The sequence below is a fragment of the Chelonia mydas genome, chromosome 8 (assembly GCF_015237465.2).
Source record: "Chelonia mydas isolate rCheMyd1 chromosome 8, rCheMyd1.pri.v2, whole genome shotgun sequence".
Classification (NCBI taxonomy): Eukaryota; Metazoa; Chordata; order Testudines; family Cheloniidae; genus Chelonia; species Chelonia mydas.
Genome location: NC_057854.1, coordinates 93,472,675 through 93,492,607, shown reverse-complemented (window position 1 = coordinate 93,492,607; position 19,933 = coordinate 93,472,675). Strand labels below are relative to the sequence as shown.

Sequence of the window (19,933 nt, the reverse complement as noted above, 5' to 3'; positions counted from 1 at the left end):
TTCTGTCCAGCAGCAGGGCATGCACACTGGTTGATATGTTGGCTTGACTAAATAGTTTCCTCATTTTGAGTGCCTTTTTTAAAATCAAATCTCTCCCTTCCCATAGCCGGCTATACCATGCCCACCCCACTCTGAAGACCATTGAAATGTTCCATTTCAGGGGACCATCACAAGTTGGGGACCGTCTCCTGTTAAAAGCTATTGTTAATAATGCATTCAAAAACAGGTACATCTTTCTCTGGTTCAGGGTTTTGAGTGGATTTTGATAAGAACATTCAACAGAAGCTTGCACTCTTGTCTTTGGAAACAACTGTGAAAATTATTGACTGCTGGATTTACACAAATGAAAAATAATCGAACAGGAAGGAATTGTCAATGTTCAATATCTGTTGTAAAACAATTGCAATATCTGGTTCTACATAAAGGGATCAGCTATGTTAACAGATAGGCAGAGCAATGTTTTCCCCTTGAATTGCAGAATACATTACTGACTGTAAAATCAGGTTGATTCAGAAGTTCGGGTTGTAGATCGTTCTGCGAATAAATCTGAATTGGCTCAAATAGCTTGAAATGGGTTCAAATAAAAATAAATTCACAATCAATAAATTAATAGGAATAAAAGATAAAAAAGACCTGTTAAATCATCTAGTCTGTTGCAGCCAATCACTGTGTGTCTTTATTTACTTCCTTCCTACATAGATCAGGCCAGGTTTAAACATCAGGCAGGAAAAAATCGGTGTTACTGTGGGTTTTCAAAATCAACCTCCTTAAATCTCATATGAGAAGCAGTGAATTTTCAAAATAGACTTTTGGGCCCTAAATCTGCTCTCAGACAAAGTACATGCAACATCCATTAAAATCCATGGGAGCTGTGTGTCTGTGGGTAAAATTTACTTGACATAATAGAGTGGTTTATCCAGTTCCAGTGACCAGATTTAGTCAAAAAACTGGAGGGGAAAATTTCAGATTTCATTGCAAAGATTTCTCTTTTTTGTTGACATTTCAAATGTTGTTGAAAACTTGCATCAAAATTGAAAAGCTGCACACACTCTGCTTCAGTCCTTGCCTTTTTCGTGTCCTACAGATTGAGCTGGACTGATCTAGTCGGTCCACTCTTAGGCTCCTCTGCTTATTTATTGGTAAATAAGCAATGAAATGTATGGCACACTGGATTCCTTTCGCTAGGTAGTAGCGTTGCTTTATGCCCCAGGCACTAGAGATGATCTGCTTCCCTTTTTTCTTTCCAGCATGGAGGTTGGCGTTTGTGTCGAGGCCTATCGACAGGAAATGGAAGTTAGTCGAAGACATATCAACAGTGCCTTTATGACATTTGTTGTCTTGGATCGAGAGGGTCAGCCCAGTACCCTTCCGATGGTGAAACCAGAAGCTGGGGTAAGAATGGAAACCATAATCAGGGCCTAGAAAGTGACCTTGCCCACATCGGTGGTCTTGTGCAGTGATGTAAGAATCTGGGGAAGTAGGATGTAGCTGACTCTTGTTTTGCCCCAAGCCTGACAGCCTTTAATTGTATTGCATTTATTTAATTCACTGAGAAACAAGTGCAGCTTGCTATCGTGGTTGGCTGGCTCTGGAGCAGCAGATCTCAGATACTGCGCAATGCTGAGTCAACTGTAATGAATTTCTCAGTAACCATGGTGGATTTAAACAAATCATGGAATCTGAAGGAGACGGACTCGTGTGTTTAAAAAGTTCTTGTGAAATCAGTAGAGTGACTTGAATGTTAATGCCAACGGCAGTAAAACTGAAATATTTGCTGTAAGTCAGTTGGTGCTATATCAGCACCTTTGGAAAATCAGAGGAAATTCACAGCCAGCATAGTAACTGGCAAGCAGCAGCATTGCCCAGCAGAGTGTGGCAGGGGAGCCTGGAAGTAATGCAACACAAGCATTTAACCAGTATCCTCTACACTAAGTCAAATGGCTGCACAGTGCTAACTTGCCTTCAGCCAGTGGCCCTGTCTACATAACAAGTACAACCACGTTTTTGTAACCAATTTGGGATGCACGTGTGTCCTGGCTACAACAAACACAACTGAGTTGTCTGCACAGCAGGTTCTCCCCGCCGCCGCCCCCCACCCCCGTTCTCCCACACAGCACAGATGCGCCGGCTGCGTTAGGTATCCACTTCTACCACATTGCATAGCTCTGTTGCATCTGTGCATTCTGGGAAAAACCTGATCAACTCCCCTGTTCTGACTCCTCAGGGGGTAGACTCCCCACAGGCCAGGCACCTACACGGAGTAGCACCAGCAGCATGTGCGATGGCTTGCTGAGAGGACTGCTCGGTGGGAGAATCAGCCAGCCCGGTCGCACAGGCACAGTTGGGAGGTTCTGTCTATACTGCGAAAACAACAACAAACCCAGTGCTGCTGACCTGCTGCCCGGAAGACAGTCCTAGCCTAAGCTGCTGGTGGGGGCAAGACACTGGTAACGGCTAGGGTTGCCTGCCATGTGTTAACCATAGTGTGTGCAAACAATAGCCCTGGTTAGAGCTAACCAAGAACAAACTTGGTAGCCAGAGCGTGGACAAGATCAGTGTTGTGTTTCCATTCACATTCCATGCATTTCCCTAGCTATGGCCGTTACCAAGACCAGCAGAGGCTGCGGGATTGGTTCGCGCATACGCTTCCTTAATGCTGAAAAATCTTTTTTTTTTTTTTTTTTTCCGGTCAACACATTTAATTATTTTTCCAAAACTTTAACCTAAGGAACTTGTTTCCGTTCCACAGGATGGCGAGAGACGGTACCGAGAAGCCAGTGCTAGAAAAAAAATCCGATTGGACAGGTGAGTGAAACGGATCCGCCTCAAACTAAGCAGGGAAAAATAACGGGGGAATGTGGCGTTTTAAATAGAACAGTGTTTTTATTCCAGTCCATGTTCTGCTCTGAATGATCACATGTGGGTAACTCGGTAAAGGCTGGGATAATTGGAGGTAACCCATGGCTTTCTGTACCATGGAAGGTAGAGGGGTGGGTGGTGGGGGGAGCCTAGGCGCCAACTCGTGGGTGCTCCGGGGCTGGAGCACCCATGGGGAAAAAAAATAGTGGGTGCTCAGCACCCATTGGCAGCCCTGTGGATCAGCTAATTCCCCTCCCCCCAGCACCTCCCACCTGCCATCAGGCCCCACTGACCAGCTCCTCCCCCTTCCTCCCACCCGCCGTGTAGCGGCATACGGAAGGTGCGGGGCGGGGGAGGAGCGGTGCTGGGAAGGGATGGGGCGGGGGCTTTGGGGGAAGGGGTGGAGTGGGGTTAGGGCCTGGGGTGGACCACCCCCCGGGAACGCAGAAAGTCAGCACCTATGTGTGGGGGAGAGGTTGCACGCTTTGGCTGTGATAATATTTGGCACTTACATAGCACCTTCCATGTGAGGATTTCTCAAAGCCTGGAGGAACTTAAACTTCCAGCGCTCCGGGAATTCAGTTGGGGAAACTTGAGACCAGAGTTCAAGCGGTTTCCTCAAAGCACCCCAGCATGTCAGTGTTGGAAACAGGATTAGACTTCAGGCCGGACTCCCAGTTGCCTTCTTAGCCCAACGTATTCGGCGCTGAGCTCAGCGTGAAGCAGAAAGACACTCCAAGGAGTGCAGGAGAGATGGCAGTTGCTCAAAGAGACAGTAGTAAGGTGCAACCCAACTATCCCAATGGGAAGGAAAGATAGAAAGAATAGTAAGAGGTCAGTATGGCTCCATCAGGAACTCTTTAAGGATCTGAAAATCAGAAAGGAATCTATCAAAAAGGGCAGACGTGGACAAGTTGCTAAGGATGAGTACGCCAGAATCACACAAGCATGGAGGGACAAAATCAGAAAGTCTGAGGCACAAAATGAGTTTCAGCTAGCAAGGGACAAAAGGCAATAAGAAATGGGCTTATAAATCCATTAGGAAGAAGAGAAAGATGAAGGAAACTGTAGGCTGCTACTTAACAGGGAGGAAGAGCTAATAATGGACATCAAGAAGGATGAAGTGTTTAATGCCCATTTTGTCTTCACTACGAAGGTAAATTGTGACCAGATACTTAACGCAATCTTAGCAACAAAGAGAAAGGAACTAGCTAAAATAGAGAGAAAACAAGTTAAAGAATAGGTAGATAAATTAGATGCATTAGTTGGCAGGGCCTGATGAAATGTACCCTAGGATATTTAAGGAACAAGCTGATACAATCTCAGACCCATTAGCAATTGTTTTCAAGAACTCATGGAGGATGTGAGGTCCCAGAGGACTGGAGAAGAATGAACATAGTACTTATCTTTAAAAAGGGGAACACAAAGGACCCAGGGAATTATAGACCAGTCAGCCTAACTTTGATACCTGGAAAGATATGCAACAAATTATTAAACAATCAGTTTGTAAGCACCTAGAGATAATAGGGTTATAAGAAATAGACACCATGCATTTGTCAAGCCCAAGTAACAGATTATGCAAAAACCAACCTGATTTCCTCCTTTGACAGGGTTATTGGCCAGGTGAATAGGGGGAAGCAGTAGACATGATCTACCTGGAGAGAGAGAGAGAATTTTTAAGTAAGGAAAATGTCAGTCCCGCATGACATTTTCATAAACAAACCAGGGAAATGCATTCCAGATGAAATGGCTATGAGAGAGGTGTACAACTGGCTGAATGATTGTACTCAAAGAGTAATTGTCAGCAGGTTGCTGTCAAACTGGAGGTATTTGTGAGGGGTCCTCTAGATGTCTGTCCTGTGTCTGGTACAAGTCAATATTTTCATTAATGAGTGGGATAATGGAGTGGAAAGTGTGATTATTGTGGAACCAAGCTGGGAGAGGGTTACAAGTACTTTGGAGAACAGGATTAGAATGCAAAACGACGTTGACAAATTAGAGAATTGGTCTGAAATCCAAAGATGAAATTCAATAAAGACAAGTGCAAAGTACTTCTCTTAGGAAGGAAAAATCAAGTGCACTACAGAATGGGGCACAGCTGGCTAGGTGGTGGTATGGCTGAAGAGGATCTGGGGGTTATAACGGATCACAGACTGAGTATGAATCAACAATGTGATGCAGTTGCTAAAGAGACATCAGTCTGCCGTGTATGAACAAAGTATTGTAGGTAGGACACAGTAGGTCGTTGTCCCACTCTACTCGGCACTGGTGAGGCCTCAGCTGGAGTACTGTGACCAGTTCTGGGTGCTACACTTTTGGAAAAATATGAGTGTGTCCAGAGGAGAGCAACAAAAATGAAAAAAGGTATAGAAAGCCTGATGTATGAGGAAAGGTTAAAGGTGGGTGTGTTTGTTATCAGGTCCCTCCCCCAGACTTCTTTTCTCAAGACCAATCTTCAAATACGTTAAGGGCTGCTATAAAGACGATGATGATCCGACGGAGATTGTGGAATCTCTGTAATTCATTGGAGGTTTTAAAGAACAAGTTGGACAAACATCTTTCAGGGACGGTCTAGATGAACTTGGTCCTGCTTCAGCACGGGGCTGGACCAGATGACCTCTCGAGGTCCCATTCCCACGATTCTGTGAAAAGGTACTTGAGGGCTAAGTGGTGTAGTGCCAAACGATAGACTGTTAGGAAGACACAGACATAAAGCAGATCTCTGTAGGGGAACTGGAGAGAGAGAGAGAAAATGGTAGGGACAGCACAGGAGAAACTGTCTGTCTGAATTCAGAAGGAGAAACTGTGTATAAAACAAAGCATCACAGGGCTATGCTTATTTTATACATCCATTATTGTCGAAACACACTATAATATCCAGATACGTTGGTGATTAATGCACTATAATATCTGCACACATACAGAACACAAAAATACATAGCTAGACCAGATTAATCTGTAATAATCATAGTGATTAGCCCTTTTCTAGTGCTACGCATCTTAGAGGTGCTTTATAATCATTCAGTTTTATCTCCCTCCTGTGGGGCATGAAGGGAAGAATTTATTAACCTCACTCTATTCTTGGGGAAACTGAGGCAGAGCTAAGTGATTTGCCCAAGACTACGAAGCATTTGTCCAGAGCCAGGATTAAAGATCTTGAATATTTGGTGCTCTCGGAGGACAAGAGAAGCAGTACGGTTTAGTGGGTAAGATGGAATAAATAAACAACTTCTATCATGTGTTCCATTTGTGTATTGCTCCTTATATTCTTGCTGTCCTTATTCCTGGCTCTGCTGTGAGAGTTGAATAAATCATTGAATTTCTGTGCCTCAGTTTCCCCTTCAGTAAAACAGGCATAATGATGCTCATTTGCCTCTGTAAAACTTTTAGAACTATGGGTAAAAAGTGCAAAATTTTATTATTTTTTATTATTTATTACAAGAGTGCACACACCTCTTATGTCGTCCCCTCAAGCAGTGAAAAAGTAACATATTGGATAGTCAGTTTTTCCCCCTGGAAGCTGCTATTTTCAGCTTAATGGAGTATCTGCAGAACCTTGATAATAGCCTTAGTTGCATCCAAGACCAGTAATTGACTGGGTTTTGGAGAATCATAGAATTGTAGGACTGGAAGGAACCTCGAGAGGTCGTCTAGTCCAGTCCCTTGCACTCATGACAGGACTAAGTATTATCTAGACCATTCCTGCCAGGTGTTTGTCTAACCTGCTCTTAAAAGTCTCTAATGCTGGAGATTCCACAGCCTCCCTAGCAATTTATTCCAGTGCGTAACCACCTTGACAATTAGGAAGCTTTTCCTTATGTCCAACCTAAAACGTCCTGGCTGCAATTTAAGCCCATTGCTTCTTGGCCTAGCCTAAGAGGTTAAGGAAAATGATTTTTCTCCCTCCTCTTTGTAACAACCTTTTATGTACTTGAAAATTGTTATCATGTCCCCCCTCAGTCTTCTCTTCCCCAGACTAAATAAACCCAGTTTTTTCAATCTTCCCTCATAGGTCGTGGTTTCTAGCAGGGCTGGCTCTAGGATTTTTGCCGCCCCAAGCAAAAAAAAATTTTGGCTGCCCCCACTTCTTTTTCATGGCTCGTCCTGCCCCCGGCTCTGCCGCATTCCCCCCCATTGCTTCCTGCAGCTCCCCCCACCGCAACCCCCCGCCCCAGCTCACCTCCGCTCTGCTGCTCCGCTTCTCTCCCTTCCCTCTCAGGCGAGGGAGAGGCAGCGCATTCAGGGGAGGAGGCAGAGCGGAGGTGAGCAAGGGTGGGCGGGGGAGCGCAGGAAGTAATGGGGGAGGGGGGATAGAGGAACCGCTCCCTGTCCCAGCTCACCTCCGCTCCACCACCGCCACCTCCCCCGAGCGTGCCACCGCTTGGCTTCTCCTCCCTCCCTCCCAGGCTTGCCGCGCGAAACAGCTGTTTGGGCAGCGGGGGCACATTTCTAGGGGCGGCATGGCTGGCGCCGGAATGCCGCCCCAAGAAATGTGCCACCCCAAGCACCTGCTTGTTTTGCTGGTGCCTAGAGCCAGCCCTGTTTTCTAGATCCTTAATGGCTCTTCTCTGGACTTGAATTTTCCTCGCCCTAACAGGCTTCTTACTGCTGCCCCTGATCTGCAGGAAAGTGGGAAGCTGGCCTCTGGTCAGTTTTACATCTGTTATGAACGTTATTTTTCTCCCAATCTCTCCACTTGTTTTGTCTGCCTGTGCAATTGGAGTCCTGTCTTCTCCGCCCATTGTGAATCCCTATTCCTGGAGTCCTCTCTGGTCATGTGGTTGCAATGAAGCCTTGCAAAAGAGACAGCTGCTTTATTTTGTTACTTTTCAACTCTTCACCTTGGTTATATCATGTCTCTGATTACAGATCTGGTGTTCTCAGACAAATTATACCCCAGTATCTCAGTCCCTGAGAATAAGATTGTAGTGAAGTGTGGCAATTAAGCAGTGAAAATATTTTCTTCTTGGAATGTCTTGTGGCATCTGCCCTCCTGCTTCCAGGAGTTTCATAACTTTCCCTTGAGCCCCAGGCCAACATGAGAACAAACTCCCTAAGAAGTGCTGTATCTGTCTGAGTCTAGCATCAGCTGTTCACTCACTACACCAGTCCAGGGATGAATTCTGATCCTTTCTGTTACAGTAAAGGTTTCCATCAAATGACCCTAAATAAACAGCATCCTGGAAATTTGACTTGCTGTTTGTGCACAGTTCAAATATAGTGTTTGCTCCAGTGATAAAACCCAAGCTCTTCTAATCCAAGCTTGGGTTGCTGTGCACCTCCAAACACAGACGATTCAGATTTTGTTACAAACCGAATGACGAACTCTTCAGTAACACGTCCGCTGTGGCTCTCAAAGCACTTTACAAAGGTGGATAAGTACCATCCCCATTTAACAGACTGGGAAACTGGAATGGAGATGCTAAGGCCAGATTTCAGAAGCAACCTGTTTTGGGCACCCTGCTTTAGACCCTAGGGCCTGGGCAGGTGTGGTTCCCATTGATCTGATTTGGAGTTGGTGGGTGTTCAGCACTTCAGACCACCAGGTCCTGGATTGTGGGCACCCAAAACCATTTCCCTGAGAGGCTCTGAGGGACTTGCCAAAGGGGTTATCCAGTAAGTTAGAGGAAGAGCTGGGAATAGAACCCAGATCTCCTGGCTCCTAGTTCGGGGTCTTGTCTGCTTGTGTAACAGGGTAGCTGGCCCATTAAATGAAAGTAGGCTCAGCTCTCCTGTTCCTGTCCAAGTGTGCCCCAGCTTGGTGTGAGGAGGAGGGTGGGGTGCCTGGGGGAGTTATAAATGAGAGTTCAGGGGCCTGAGAGGGGAGTTGAGAACTCCGAGAGGGAGCTTGGCAGGCGAGCTTAGAACCCAGAGTTCAGGATGGGGGAGAATCCAAAGTAAAGCGAGTTCACAGGCAGAGCTGCAGGGAGGGGATTCCCTTGGAGGACGGAGTGGTAAGAGTTCCCTGGTTGAGCAATGGCATTAGATCAGGCTGGTGAAAGAGGAGGGCGATCAGAGGGTCATCTGCAAATGTCCCCAGGCCAGAGAGTGCTGAAGGCTGAGAGCAGCCCAGGGAGATGCCTGCTGGCCAGAGAGGGCCAAAGCCTGGGGTACAATGGAGGCGTGAGCCTGCTGATGTGTCTGGGCAAGAGCTGGAACCATAGCTAGGAAGGAAACAGGGCAGAGAAACACCCCAGCTAGAGGGACGGGGTGGGGTGGGAAACACCACAGCTGTACCTGGGGGCTGGGCTGGGCTGGGCTGTGGGGGAGAGATGCAGGAGTTGGACTGTTAGGATGAATGTACTGTTAGCACTGTGCTGAGGGGATTCTGGTTCATGGTAGTGGGACTGTTGGTAATAAATTAAACTCAGTAGAGCCTTCAGAGTACGTGGGTTATTTGAGAAATCAAGGGAAAATGAGGCCAAGGGCCACTTGCAGGGCTGCCGTGAGGGGGTGCCTGGGTGGAAGCCATGCATTTATAGCTTGCCTATGCCACTCCCTGACCACCTGCAGAGATCGGCCTGCCTGACCAGAAAGCCCAGCTGGGAGCCCTTCCTGTTCCAATCCAGCCCTGAACTTTGTGGCTTAGGCCCCTCCCATCCCTGACCAACAGAAGTGTTAGTGTAGACGAGGCCTTAGTCTTGCCCCATCCAGACCACTGCTGGCCTTTGTCAGAAGTAATCCTTAAAGGTTCTTTTCACCCTGTGCCTCTCCCTTCCGCCGGCAAATGATGTGCAGGATTTCTGAGGCTTTTGTTGCTCTGAGCTCCCTCAAGTTGAGCCAAGAAGAAATGGCTGTTTCAATCCACTGGGATCCTGGTCCCAAGATATTCATAAGATGACCGTGTTTTTCCTCCACTCCTTTTGTAGATCATTGCTGGAGAAGCTGTTGAAGTCAAAAACACTGCTGCTAACTTCACTGTCTCTCTCTCTTTCACCAGCATGGGTTTGAGATGTCCTTTTCCCTGCCACATGCTGAAGATCAGTACTGCTGTAACTAAAGCAATTCTCTTTGCTTTCCCTAGAAAATACATCATTTCCTGTGAACAGACAAAAGTGCCATTATCAGTGCCCTGGGACCAAAGTAACAAGGTAAAATAACTGTCTCTGTAGGTATTGGCCATATCCTCCCTTGGCATCTAATCCCCATGTGCTGTAGGAAGGCCCAGCAGCAGGTACTAAGTAGCAGCTAGCAGTTTATACATGAATAAATATGTTCTATGGAAACAAGAAGGATGAAACCTTACCTAAAACAGCAATGAGTTTAGATATAGGAAAACATAACCGAAGGTCAGAGTGATTTCTACTATGTTTTCTTATGATGTTTTAATGTAGGTTTATCTGAGCTACAACAATGTTTCTGCACTGAAGACTCTTGTAGCGAAAACCAATTGGGTACTCGCCACAGAAATAGACAAGGTACTTAACCCTGCCACACCCCCAAGTAAACACGGCCTTCTTAGTCTCTTGAGCTGCCTACAGTGAGTGGAAACAACTCATGTTAAGATCAGAGGAAATGTTGCAGTCATTCCCCACCCCCAGTTACTTGAATCCTAGTGTATCCAAAAGCGTTTGATGTCCCCACAACACTTTGAATAAATGGGGTTGTACCGCATGTATTCAATGAATGTGTCTATACTATCAACGTTCCATATACGTCCAAATGTACACTGCATACACACACTTATGTACATGTAAAATACATGGTTTCCAGCGATGCCGTATGATCTGCTGTAGTAAATCCCACGGAACCCACCAACCAGAGCTGTCCTCAATTTCACCCATTTCCATTCAACACCCAGGCTAGCTAGCCTGTAAACTTCTCTTGGACAACTGTTTTGTGCTTTACTCCTGGGGCTTAATGGTGTCACCAGAACCAGCTCATAAAACAGGCCTTGTGTACCACCAGGGATATGTGATTCTTCATGTTAATGTAATGGGGGGAGAGAGAGATCAAAGCTGTTTGGTTATATTATAATAAAGTAAAAATATGAAGGAATCTTTTTGGGGAAAATCAAATGTCATTTTAACAAAGACATCAAGCTGTGCCTCTCACCTGTTCTGTCTGTCTCCCTCTCAAAGGTCAGGATGTACACGCTGGAGGAAGACCAGTACCTCTCCTTCCGAATAGAGATGTCCATCTGCATTGATGCAACGCAGGCCTTCTTCCTTCTGTCAGACTTAAGAAAGAGGCACGAATGGGATAGATATTATGCGTGAGTACTTGGAGGGCAGCTAACATGTTAGGAGTGATGGTCCCTGTTTTACTGGGGATGGGGGGAGAAAGGCCCCCAATTTCTTTCCTTTGGCTTTCCTGCCTCAAAGCAACTTCCCATTCCAAAACGGTTCTTCATTCAAGCCATGCAAAGTGCTTTTTCCCCTCCATCATCCACCCCACTCCAAAACCAGTAGCGTACAGCGTAGGGAGTCCGTGGTTGGATATGTACCGACGGCGGAGCTGGCTGCCACACTGCTCACGGGTTGTACGGTGGAATAGAATCCAGGACCTTTATCTCCTAAAGCACAAGTTTCTGCCACTTGAGCGGAAGAAGACTCTCCTTTAGCTGTTGGTGACAGTAGCAAGGCTTTTATCTTCTGGAGACCAGCCCCGGGCACAAGTTAGTCAAGTGTTCTGCCCGCATGCTGGTGACACCTCTAGTCTTGTTAGCCTAGGACTGCAGTTGAGACTCCGAGCTGGCAGAGGCGTGTAACCACAGCAGTGAGCTGGCCCGTAGCTTTAACATTCTGTTGCTGTCCTCTATAAAGGGGTCGAACTTCCTGTAAAGTGTGCCGTACTCCTCTTCCCAACTCCATGAAGTTGCTGTACTGTGACTATACACTATGACCAACATATGTTCTTAGCTCTCCCGTGTCCTTGGATGGTCATTAGAATTGGTTTTACTGAGAGGGGGAATCTTATGCCAGGATCATATGCCTGTCTGGTTTAAAATATCCTTTGCAGGAGGGTATCACAGTTCCCAAAGTAACTGCACCTCTGATCCCTTTGTGGCCTTCTTGAGATTTCAGCTCTCCTTGGGGCAGGATCCCACTGTCCATTCTCTCTGGGCTGGGGATTGTAGACTGCAATTCATGGTAATCACCTCAGCAGATCTAACTTTAGGCCAAGCCCTGTTCTCTCTAAGGCAATGGCAGGGTTAACCAGCAACCAGTCAGCCTCCATAAATCAAGTACTAGTTATTCAGAAGAAAAGCATTACAGAGAAAATGTTTTTAAGAACAATGAACAGTTTACATGCAAGTCTTTGCTTAGCAGGCAGTCACCCATCTTCAGCATAGAGACCCTGGCAGGCTTCAGAGTCATTCAGGTCCTTAGCAGGTCTTGTGTGTCTGGGTCACTGTCTCATGTCCTGCAGGTCTTGGAAAAAGTGTGAGTGTGTGGGCAGGGGGGCCCTCTCCCTACATCAAAGTGGTCACTTTATACAGTTTTCAATTCTTTGTTTGCCAGGCCTCATGAATCCCATCAAACCAGTCTATGCAATTTCCCCCAGGGGATGAGGCTTCTCCAGACTTAGCTGTATGGGAATTTGCATGAATTATCCCCCAGTGGTTGTAGTTCCTGCAGGAAATGCTGTAACTGCCCCATGGAGCCAGAAATACAATCCCTAGCCCATTCAGATACATAAAACACTTATAAAATGGATACCATAGTCTTTAGAGCATCCGTCACAGAGGGCACCTCTATAAGGGCTCCTCATTCTTCCAGTACTACAGCCTCGGGTGGGTGGCCTGTCCTGTTGTTCATTTGCACTGAATCCAGGACTTCTCCGCTCCCAGGAGCAGCCTGTGAAGTTTAAGGAGCTGTAACTTATTTTCCCAGGGACTGTCAGCTCCAAGAGGGTGGGGTGCGTGTGCGCGTCAGTGGGAGCGTTCTGGACTTTTAGTCAGTTTTACTGCTGGGTTGAATGAGCTACAAGGAGGTGAAATGACTTTCCCAGGTCACACAGTGAGCCGGTGATCTTTGTGGCTCTGATCCCAGCCACGAACCTCGTGTCCTCCACCAAAACCAAATCATCCCAGTGAAAGGCTCAGAAACGACCTCTAATTTCAGGCCAATCCCATCCTTCAAAGATAAACAAAACCAGACCGAGAAGGTACAGGAGGTGTCATGTCACGATACGTGAAAAGGATTTGCATCCTACTTGACAATACAATTGAAATGTTTGGGGTCAGAAGCTGAAGAACTCAGGGCCTGATCCAAAGCTTGTTGACAGTAGTGGGGTTTGGCTCAGCCTCTTGCCAAGGGAGAGCCAAGTATGAACTTCCACAGAAGGCAACAGATATTTAGCCTAAGTAAGGATTTCGGGATGTGACTAAAAGAGAATTGTTTGGAGCAATTAATTTTGTTAAGAAAATGCTGTACTACAGGTAGTCAAATGGAGTCAGATTTCCAAAGTGGCAGGTAGGCGCCCAGGGGGATTTTCATGACCTGCATCTTTAGGTGCTTAGATGTGTTTAAAAATCTGGCCTGTAGTCCCTGGGAAAGCTGATATATCTGGGAAGGTGGCTCTACTTCAGTGGAGAAAGCTTTTTTTTTCCTGATCCCTATGACTGATTGTAAGTTTGTCCTAACTGGCTTTTGTTTGGCTGTTATTTCTCTGGCTTTGAACTGCTTCTATCTGAAGTCTCTGGGTTACTGCTGAGTAACACCATATGGTTAGGGCTCTACCAAATTCATGGCCCATTTTGGCCAATTTCACAGCCAAGGGGGTTTAAAATTAGTCAGTTTCAGGTTTTCAGATATTTCCATCTAAAATATTACAGTATTGTAACTGCGGGGGTCCTGACCCAAAAGGTGGTCAGAGTGGGAGGGTCACAAGGCTACTGTGGGGGGGCTCATGGGGTTGCCACCCTTACCCCTGCCCTACTGCTGGCAGGGGTGCTGCCTTCAGAGCTGGAAGGCTGCTAGCCAGGTGCCCAGCTCTAAAACGAACACCACTGCCAGCAGCAGCAGAGAAGTGAGGGTCACGGGGTATGGGGGACAGATTACCATAGGCCTGGGTTTTCTGTCTGTTTCTTGTCTGAGTGGGGGGCTGACAGCTGGAACCACAGCTGCCTGCATGGAGAGGTGACAACAGCTGGAGATACTGGCTCCCCGCATAGGGGTGGGCGTAATAACAGCTGGAGCCATGGAGAGGCTGGGGTGGTTCCCTGAGGTGGGTCTGACCTGCCCTGGGAGCAGTCTTTGCAGGGGAAGAGGATGTTTGGTCCATCCCCGTCCCTGGCTGGGACTAGCAGCTGGACCATGCACAGGGTAGGAGCCCCCGGCTGGACACCAGCTTTCTTGGGGGAGATCAGATCTCATGGTTGGATGCATTTTTCACAGCTGTGAATTTGGTAGGGCCCTACGTACGATGGAACACTCTTGAAAGAGAGAGAGAGGGAGGACATCTTTTAAGGGAAGGTGTCTGGTGTCCTGGTGCTGGGAAGATGACATCATCTTGGAAGTCAGCCTGAATCCTTTCTGGGATGTCCTTTTGCCTCTTTCCAGGAGCGCTGAGCTCGTGCAGCAAGTTGATGAAGACGACATGATCTACCACGTGCTTAGTCAGACGGTTAGTCAGGAAAAGAAGCCTCAGGACTTTGTCATCCTGGCGTCACGAAGAAAACCTTGTGATGAAGGGTACGTAGATTAGCAGGGCTCCAGTGGCATGTTGGGTCTAGCGGGCTTGCCCTGTGCAGGGCTCCGCGTTCTTCACTCGCTGGCAGTCAATGCACAGAACAGGGACAGCAGTGCTGGGACTAGCCCATGGGGCTGGAAACGTCTCGTGTTTGGTCAGTGTGGTGGTAGCTTTTAGAGCTACAAAGTCTGTGCTTAGTATTAGCTTGGTATTTACGCTCCCTCTAAAATCCCCACAGATGGTGCTTTCTCTCCTGTTCAAATGTGTCTGGGCTGTCTTTCAGTGCCTGTGGTAGACAAGTGCAGTGTATTGATCAGTTGCTGGAACCCCATACTTAGGTCCAATGACGCACAGCCCTTGCAAGATGGTTGGTTTATGACCTGCTGAAGAAAGGATCATTTTCATGGCAAATATTTACAATGAGCCAGTGAGTGAAAAAATACTTTACCATGAAAATAATTAATTCATAGCCTCATCTCTGTGGATCCGAAAACATCGCACAGAGGAGTGATTGGCACTGCTACACAACTTCCTTTTTACTGCACAATTGGCTGCAAGAGGGTTCTAAAGTTACTTGTTGCATATAGAATATGGGTGTGTTTCAATAGGTAGCTTTTTGTATTGCAGGTAAGATCTAGATTGATACAGAGCACTCTAGATTGCTTGGTAAGCTATGTGTAAGCAAGTATGGATTTCAGTATGGCTAAATGTAAGCTCGTACAGCCTACTTACAGAAATGGGGGACTCTCTCCTGGGAAGCAGTGACTGTGAAAATGACTGGGATCCTGGGGGACAATCAGCTGAACATGAGTCCCCATGTTGTGGCCAAAAGGGCTGGTGTGATCCTTGGCTCTATTAAAAAAGAGACTATCAAATGGGAGTAGGCAGGGTTTATTACCTCTCTATTTGGCACTGGTGCGACTGCTACTAGAATCCTGTGCCCCGTTCTGGGGCCCACGAGTCCAGAAGGAGTTTGTATTGGAGATGGTTCTGAGAAGAACCACAGAATGATTCAGGGTCTGGACATCATGCCTTCTGGCGAAAGACTCGGGGAACTCATTCCAGTTACCCCTTCCTAGAGAAGGGTGAGCATAGGCGTGCCGTTTAGGAGATGAATACTTGTCACATCCTGACTATTCTCACCCTAGCCTTCTTTTTAGCCCAGTTCTTTGGCTGGGAATTTCAGAGGAGTCTCAAGGAGACTGAATTTCAGTAGGAGCTGGGTGCCTGACTTCCTTAGGCTCCTGAAAATCCGAGACTCCAGTCCCTTGGCACCAAGTGGAATGGGAGCTCTCGCTCTGACTGCAATGTATTTGCCTTAGTGTGCCTGGGGAAGGGATACCTTACCTGCTTTCAGTACCCAATATGATGAAAACACAGGGGACACTGAAGCCACAGTGATGAGATTTGTAGATAGAGGCCAGATCACAGCCAGCTTCCCTCCCGCCCCGCCCCACCCCACCTTCTGTTCTCATTGTTTTCAGTTGGATTTTTTTTTTTTTTAAATCACTCCAAGATATCTTGGATGTTACTTATTTTGAAGTCAATACAAGAAGAAATGCAGAAGCAGAAGGTGGACTGTGACCGTGTAGTGCTGTGTTTCCATGCATGAATCTCTAGGCAGAGGTCATTTCCATTCTGTCACTGAGCATGTGTTGGGCCAGCAGTTGTGGGGCAGTTCTGCCACCTGCCTTTCCTGGCATTGATCTGAGCAGGGTTAACTCGAGAGTTGGCATAAAATCCTGCTCCTTTCTCACCTTTTCAATACACTTTTGTGAACTGCTCCTAAGCAGGCTTCCTTCTCTTACAGTGACCCATATGTCGTCGCGTTCAGGTCGGTCACGCTGCCCACCCATCCACCCAACTCCGAGTACACCCGAGGGGAGACGATGTGTTCTGGCTTCTGTATTTGGCAGGAGACAGCTGAGCTAACCAAGGTGAGGCTTTCGGCTCTCTCAGCTATCTCAGGATAGCTGTGTCCCCCAGCGACGATCACTGTGGCCTTTACCCGTGTTCCATAACCAAGAGCTCGTGCATGCTGACCTGTGGTTGGTACTAGTGTGCTTTAGTTCAGCTCCCCAGTGCCCGGTTCAGAGGGGGCAAACAGAAGGGCCTGCAAGTCTGGTGCTGCACATCCCTGTCTGTGCTGGGTTGGGGATTTGGGGGAATATCTGGAGTCCTTCAATTTTCAAGCCCCTCCCTTTTTAAAAAAAACAAAACAAAAATCTCTCCCCATCCCCCCCTCCAACACCCTCCTTCTTACTCTCACATAACACCTCACCTTTGTGTGCACACGTTTGCCCACATTGCTCAGGTGGATAAATTATGCTACCCCCATTTTACAGGTGGGGAAACTGAGGCACAGCATGATTCCGTGACACGGGGACAGAGGAAGCATTGAATTGAAAATGGATCCCAGATTTTCTGACTTCCAGCCCTGTCCCAATAACCCTCCCTTGCCAAAGGGCTGCATGTCCCAGGCTGTCCCCTGCCGAGTGGATGTACCAGTGTGGTCTGAGTGTGAACTCAAGTCACTTTGACAAGAGGAAATGTTAATACTACGGACAGTTCAAGTAATGGAGGCCTAATAGTTGAACTGCTTTTCAACTACTGTAGTCTGGACTGAAAGGTTTTTTCAAATTCTAAAAACCTTTTCAAAATGTCCCCTTTCCATGCTATCAGAACAGTCTGGGCCACCGTATTTGTGTCCAACCCCAACTTTTCCAAGCCCTCGTGTGCTGGCTTTGCTTTGAGCACTAAGGCTGGAATTCACCCTTGCCCACACAAAGCCAGAGGGATTGGTGGGAACTAAGCGAGAAGCTGGGTATTCATTGCCCCCAGGCCGCAGAGGAACCTTTCCACAGCTGCTATTCCAAGTTATGGGCTGGAATAGTGGCTACTACCCTTCTGCACCCAAGGGGGGTTCACGGCCACTGGATCAGAGGAACTGGCTGTTCTACGGTCTGTACATCCCCAAACCTCTCCGCTATTCAGAGCCACTGGGGAGAGAGCCCCTGCTGAACCATGGGAAGAGGAAGCCAGTACCTATGCTGCTGCTGTACTTATTAGAAAATGACTTATGTAGGTTTCCGCCTGTGGATGTCTCCATAGCTGTCTTAATGTGTTGTGGATTTCAGGTGTCCTATTACAACCAGGCTGCTCCAGGATACCTAGCTTACGTCACAACTAACATTGCAGGACTGTCCTCGGACTTCTATGTTACCTTCAAAGCCTGTGAGGGATTCCTGCAGAAGAACAAGGATGAGATCGCAGTCGGGCTTCAGAATCTGTGACTGCTGGCCCTTTTTGCACAGTGGTGTGTGACTATCTTGTACATATTGAAGCGATTGGTCTGTGTAGGTGAGAGCACATGGAGAGTAATTACTTAGATAGTGGCATTGCTAGGAGCACAATGACTTGAAATCATCTATTGTAGGATGACTAAAATCCGCTCTTCTCTCTAGTGTGCTTGATGATGGTGAGAAATGTAATGGCTGGAGCCAATCTACCTAATCAGGGAGAGGGATTATTAGGGCCAAACTCTGTGGCAACTATTATGGTTTATCCGAGTGCAAAATTTGGCCTGGGGTGGGATGGGGAGAGAGGTCCACGTGGTTCCTACATGGCCAGTGTTTCATTGTGAAGTCAGTCAGCTCACTCTAAGGTCTAGGGCTAGAGCAGCGTGTAATCTGCTTAAAAAGCACTAGCCTTATTTTATTTGTATTCCGTCTTGTAACCTCATGTTCAGGAATTGACTTTCTGACAGCATCACCCGCACTTGAACCTTTGTACAAAAGTAAAGGTTACTAAATGGATTATTTTTTTCACCAGTTCTTGTAATCCAATGGAGGAATTGTCCATCTTTTAATCCAATGAAGTAAATCAGGACAGGATTTGGGTGGGGGAGAAGGCCAGCCTGGTCTCCTGTAACACGGTACTGTTGTATTTGACACACTAGGCATTATGATGCAGGATACCTCATTGATGTGCTGCAATTCCATGTTCTGTCTTTCACACACCATAAAAAGAATGGGAGTGGTAATAAAGAAGCCCCATTCACCTTCTGACCTCAGGAGTTCGTCTCGCCGGGTTTTCTTTAGTTACTGAGTATTTTTCTTGATCAGCCCCAGAGTAAGGGAAATTGAACTGTTTTCTGTGGGAAATTGATTCTTCTTGTTTAAGAATTTTTAAACCTGCACTGCTGCTGTCTGAAGGATTTTCCCCTCCTTTGTTGGTAAATAAAGCACAACTACGGGGATGGATTTCCAGTCTTCCTGCTTTTTGGGCCTTTATTCTGTGATGTTCAACTGTGCAACTCAAATATCTGATTAAAATATTAGTCATCCAAGCCAGGCATCTCCTGGATTCGTGGCTGAGTTCCAGATCTCTTCCGGCAGGCTCAAGACTTCTTGCTGCTGACTACGGCCATAGGTGTGTATGGAGAAGGGACCATTAAAGCACACCCAAAAATACACCGTGCCCGCACTCTGGATACATACGCTTTTCTGAAAGGTACTGGCAGATCCTAGCTGGGAAGAAGAAATATGCCCCTCTCCCCACCACTTCTTTACTTTTGTCGTGGAGGCTGATCACAAACTACAGTGCCTGTGAAACTGGTGTGGGAGCGAGCTGGATGCTGACGAGCTAGAGTCTGTGCTTATCTCCTGGGGGTTACCTGAAGCAAACCACTGTAAAGAAAATGTCCCTCCAAGGCGAAAGGGGGAGAAACTGGGCTATGTGGAGAGTTCCACCTTAGCAATAACTAGCCGTAGATAAAACCCCACAACCAAACTGTGTCCAGAAAACAGGCCTCCAGCTCAAGCAGATGAAATTACATTTATTTAAAACAATTATTTGTCTGACAGCAGCTCCTAGAGGTTACACCTACCTGCAGAAAGACAGTCCTTGCCCCCACGAGTTTACAATCTGCTCAAACAGACAAAAGACAGGAGAGAGAAAATCCCATCTCCATTTTACAGATGGGGAAAACGGAGACACAGAGATTAAGGACTGATTTTTTTTTTTTCAAAAGGGCTCGGTATGTTGGGTGCTTAATCTCAAAAATCTAGTCAGAAGTATCCCACTGGGAGCGGTGGGGTTTTGAGCTTCTTTTGATAATCTAGCCCCATCGGATTTGCTCGGGATCACAGTGTGTGTGGTGGTAGAGCCAGGATTTGAGTCCAAGTGCACTGCCTTAACCACAAACCATCCTTCCTTAAAGAGAGAAGCCCGTCCCTTCCGCCCCGCCCCGCCAGCTTGTGAACTACTGAACAGGCTGACACTACAAACCAAAAGGGGATCTGTTTGGGAGACGTGTTCTAAGCAAAAAGTACAACCAAATAAATTAAACTCTACTCAGAGAATAGTTCTACTGCCCAGTCCCCCAAGTCAGGAGTCAGTGACAGACCTGCCACTACTGTAATTGCCAGAGTAAGAA

The 19,933-nt window shown here is 46.9% G+C and overlaps 1 protein-coding gene across 9 annotated transcripts in view; it reads left to right on the top strand.

The window, feature by feature from the left end:
• The window catches only part of ACOT11 (acyl-CoA thioesterase 11), a 114,843-nt gene extending 96,085 nt beyond the window's left edge, over positions 1–18,758 (top strand). For all 9 annotated transcript variants that reach the window (XM_043552761.1, XM_043552760.1, XM_043552766.1 and 6 more), the window contains 9 exons: positions 107–226; positions 1,248–1,392; positions 2,750–2,805; positions 9,884–9,950; positions 10,194–10,277; positions 10,941–11,074; positions 14,367–14,498; positions 16,307–16,433; positions 17,634–18,758. In XM_043552761.1, coding sequence (XP_043408696.1) covers positions 107–226; positions 1,248–1,392; positions 2,750–2,805; positions 9,884–9,950; positions 10,194–10,277; positions 10,941–11,074; positions 14,367–14,498; positions 16,307–16,433; positions 17,634–17,789 — 1,021 coding nt within the window. In that variant the 3' untranslated portion in view covers positions 17,790–18,758. The remainder of the gene's footprint in view (positions 1–106; positions 227–1,247; positions 1,393–2,749; positions 2,806–9,883; positions 9,951–10,193; positions 10,278–10,940; positions 11,075–14,366; positions 14,499–16,306; positions 16,434–17,633) is intronic.
• The last annotated feature ends 1,175 nt before the right edge of the window (positions 18,759–19,933 follow it).